General features: G+C 31.3%; 1 protein-coding gene across 3 annotated transcripts; it reads right to left on the reverse strand.

Annotated features, from left to right (window-relative positions):
* On the reverse strand, window positions 1-2,550 carry LOC110629696 (ras-related protein Rab7). Of its 3 annotated transcripts, none has more exons than XM_021776783.2 (7): window positions 2,153-2,537; window positions 1,980-2,006; window positions 1,165-1,264; window positions 928-1,074; window positions 597-677; window positions 363-514; window positions 9-274 (listed from the first exon to the last, which is right to left on the reverse strand). In XM_021776783.2, exons 1-7 carry the CDS (start codon window positions 2,212-2,214, stop codon window positions 202-204), a joined length of 642 nt encoding a protein of 213 aa, XP_021632475.1. In that variant the 5' UTR covers window positions 2,215-2,537; the 3' UTR covers window positions 9-201. The 3 variants fall into 3 exon arrangements, with proteins under 3 accessions (XP_021632477.1, XP_021632475.1, XP_021632476.1); XM_021776784.2 differs by having other exon boundaries at window positions 12-265; window positions 2,153-2,526; XM_021776785.2 differs by lacking the exon at window positions 597-677 and having other exon boundaries at window positions 1-274; window positions 2,153-2,550.
* Between the last annotated feature and the right edge of the window lie 1,268 nt (window positions 2,551-3,818).

Consider the following 3,818-nt stretch of genomic DNA (forward strand, 5'->3'; position numbering starts at 1 on the left):
TTCAGATCTTTAATATCTAAGTTAGTTCAGGTTTAATCTTATGTGAATTTGATTCTCTCATTTCAATAAATGGTTACAAATTAAAGGGTAAAAGATTAGGTTAGTCAATCTTCAGAACACCTTCTAATTCCTAATTAGTAATATGAATATAGAATAATAACAATAATAATAAAAAAATTAAAGGAATGAGATATCAATTGATCAACATGCACAGCCTCCTCTTTGTTCAACTTCTGAAACAGTTTCTGATATACCTTGAAAGTAACTGCAAGACCTTATCATAGATTAGGAAGCAAAATAGTAATCAAATGGTGAAAAGTAATAAAAAAAAATGATACCTAAGAGATAATAGTAATACTTACATGTCATGGTCATGTTCATGTTCAGTAACTAGTGCAACTTTGGCAACACATAGAAAAGCTTCATCTACATTGTAGTTCTCTTTCGCTGAGGTTTCAAAGTATGGTAGGTTTCCTTTAGATGCACACCAATCTGTAGCTTTTTTATGTGAAACCTACACATGAAATTGTTGCTTAATTTAGTGTGCATTATTATTTATATTGAACTTAAAAATGTATTTAAATTTGCATTTCTACCGCTCGACTGTTTCCACCATCTATGTCAATTTTATTTCCGATTACTATAAAAGGGAATGCATCAGGATCAACTAGATCTGCCTGCCACATAATACAAAAATGTATATGAGCATATTGCATAAAAGCTACCATATGATCCGACTTCATCATCATGGTACTAGAAGAAAAATACATCCAGTCATGGCTTATATTACAATTTAAGAAAATTTTAAGTTTTTTTTTTTTTTTAAAATAAAATTATTGATTTGTTTTGATAATATTCGTTGGGTGTTGAGGTAGTATGAGTCATATAATAATTTGGCGTGTACAACAGTACAAGGACTTATCATACCTGTTTGAGGAACTCTTCATGCCAGTTGTTAAGTGTTTCAAATGATTTAAGTACATTCACATCATATACTAAAACACAGCAATCTGCTCCTCTGTAAAAAGCGGCTCCTAAACTCTGAAACCTCTCCTGCCCTGCTGTATCCCATATCTGCCAAAACAATTCAACAGCAAATTTAAGAATTTACTGCAATCCTTTGTATTGGTAATATTTATATTTGCTAAGCTAGTTATTGCTCACTTGCAGAGTCACCAGCTTGTCATCAACTTGTAGTTCCTTCGTGACAAAATCAGCGCCAATTGTAGCTTTATACTGATGGCTAAACTTCTTATATACATATCTGAATAAGCAGTTAAAGACTCACACGCGCGTGCGGATGGGCCCACCAGGCGAGTGGGCTGGTCGCCTTCCTTCCACTGGGCTAGGCTAAAAGATGGTATTAGAGCTGGGTCTAGAGAGGATCTGATCGCCGGGCCATAAAGGCTGGGTTGGCCTGATTGTGGAGTCGGAATAGAGCCCGGTCTCAAGGCTGAGCGGGCTAGCGGGCTGGGGCAGGTGGCCCAAGAATAGACAATTTGTTATACGTTACTAGCGGATAAAAAGAAATAGATAAAGAGGAAAAATACTCTCCTCTAGGTCTAAAATTAGCGACATGACTTTAAGCGACGGACTTGAGTCCGTCGCAAATTCGTCGCTGAAAGTTTTAGCGACGGATTTTTGACTTTTAGCGACGGAAAAATCCGTCACTGATAGTCTTTTTTTTGTAGTGTAGAGAACCTTTGTAAAACTTTATTTTTTTGGATCTCAGAATGCATGATGCATGGCCAACCAAATGTATTCTGAAGGCAGAAAACTCAGATGCTGTGTTTAAAATCTTGCATTGAAGGGGAAAATATAATTAAGATGGATTAATCACTAATCTCATGGGGGAAATACTGCTTAATTTTGCGATGTGGCACTATTTAAGAGGTGCACCTATCAGCAGACCAAGTCTAGTAAGAGTAGTAAATTATTTAGAGATCTGATCATCTACATCATCATGATGTAAAGGATACTGATTCATCAAGGAAGTCTTCCCCACCCTGTGAACACCACAAAAAGAAACCACAAGAAAAAGAAGTAAAGAGAAATTCTCAAGAACCAAACAGAAGAAACCAACAGGCAGAAAAGGGTGGAAAAAAAAGAAAAAGAAAATAAAAAGCAAGGAATTAAGTGAAAATTTTCATACCCACTATCGCCAAGAACAATGACCTTAAGCAGTGCTCTTCTCTTGGTGGTGGACAGGTCCATGAAGATGACAAACGAAACTCTTATAATCAAAGGGAAATAAATAAATAAATAAAAGCAAGTAAATTTAATTTACTAGTTTCTGCAATCTAAGAAGGTAAGTGGAATCTGAAAAGAAAGCTGATGATCAGGAAAGTAAGCAAGAACAGTGATTTAAAGAAAAGGGAAGGTCATTTTCGAGGAGGGTTCTTGATTCTTCTTGATATTTCTTTTTTCTTTATCCTTTCTCTGTTTGATGAATGATGGTAATGAAAGCCATGTGAGTCCTTTGCCAACCTCAAAGCAAAAGTTAGGAGCCAGCGAAGCTCAAATTTCAAACTCCGTATGACTTGGTTTTTATGATTTTCTTTTTTCTTTTTGAAATTATTTTGTGGTTGAATCTATACGCTTTGTGGCTTTGTAGTTAGTTACCTGCTTCTTCTTTTTCACAGGTTGGATGCCAGGCAATATCATGTTTACTTCATTTATTGCTGCCATTGAGTTATCATATCAATACGGTGGTGGTGAGCTTATTTCATGTGAAAAAAAAAAAAAAAAAAACTTAAGTCTAGTTAAATCCTGCCAGCTTCTCCACCCAACTAAAAATATCATGTACGAATTTATTATTATTATTATTATTATTATTGTAGAAGTTATCCTCCGATCGATTATTGTGTATGAAAACTAGATTCATCTGTTTACGTAAGCATCCGTATCAATATAATGTATTTATGATAAGATAATATTAATATGGTGAAACAATACATGATAATATAATATGACTCATATCAAAATTAAATGAAATTTATTTATAATAATGAGATGGAATTCAAATTGAGTTAGTTTAAATGGGTAAAAAAGTAATCAACTAAATATTGCAACTACTTTTTAACATTTTAACCTTTTTATCCACGATAACTTTTGTTCCGCAAAATAGTGTTTAATCTTTTAAAATAATTAGTTTTTTTATACGTGCAAAAAAAAGAAAAGGGAAAATACAAAGTTTTATTTTTTTTATTATTAGAATATTTTATTATTTTCAGAATGAAATTATTATTTTTCCATCGATTCACAATAAAAAATATTTCTAATTTTTTTATATTTATAATATTAAATATAAAAGAGCATATCTTTAAATGATCTACTTTAATTATATGCTTGATTTAGAAAATGAATCAAGGTATGTATATTAAATTAGACATGATTTAAAGTACGGAGGCTTGTTTATATTCATTGTTTAATTTATATTTAATTAATTTATATATTCATTGTTAACTTTTATATAATGTAATATCACAAAGTATTTGTGTTATTAAAAATTTAAGAGGATAATTTTAAGAAAAAATTGCTACATAATTCTTATAATACAGGAAAACTCACTAATTAATCTTTCTATTTTGAAATATACATTAAAATGTCCTCAATATTTTAAAAAATCTATAAGTTAGTCCCTTTGTTAATTTTAATCGTTAAATATTATAAAAAGTCTAATATGCCCTTGATATGGAGGGACTAATTAATAGATTTTTTAAAAATTTATTTGATTAATTAATAAGTTTTTCAAAATTATAGGGACTATTGCAAAAAATCTAATATGCCCTTAATACAAAAAGACTAATTAATAGATT

This window comes from Manihot esculenta, chromosome 13, assembly GCF_001659605.2.
Source record: "Manihot esculenta cultivar AM560-2 chromosome 13, M.esculenta_v8, whole genome shotgun sequence".
Classification (NCBI taxonomy): Eukaryota; Viridiplantae; Streptophyta; class Magnoliopsida; order Malpighiales; family Euphorbiaceae; genus Manihot; species Manihot esculenta.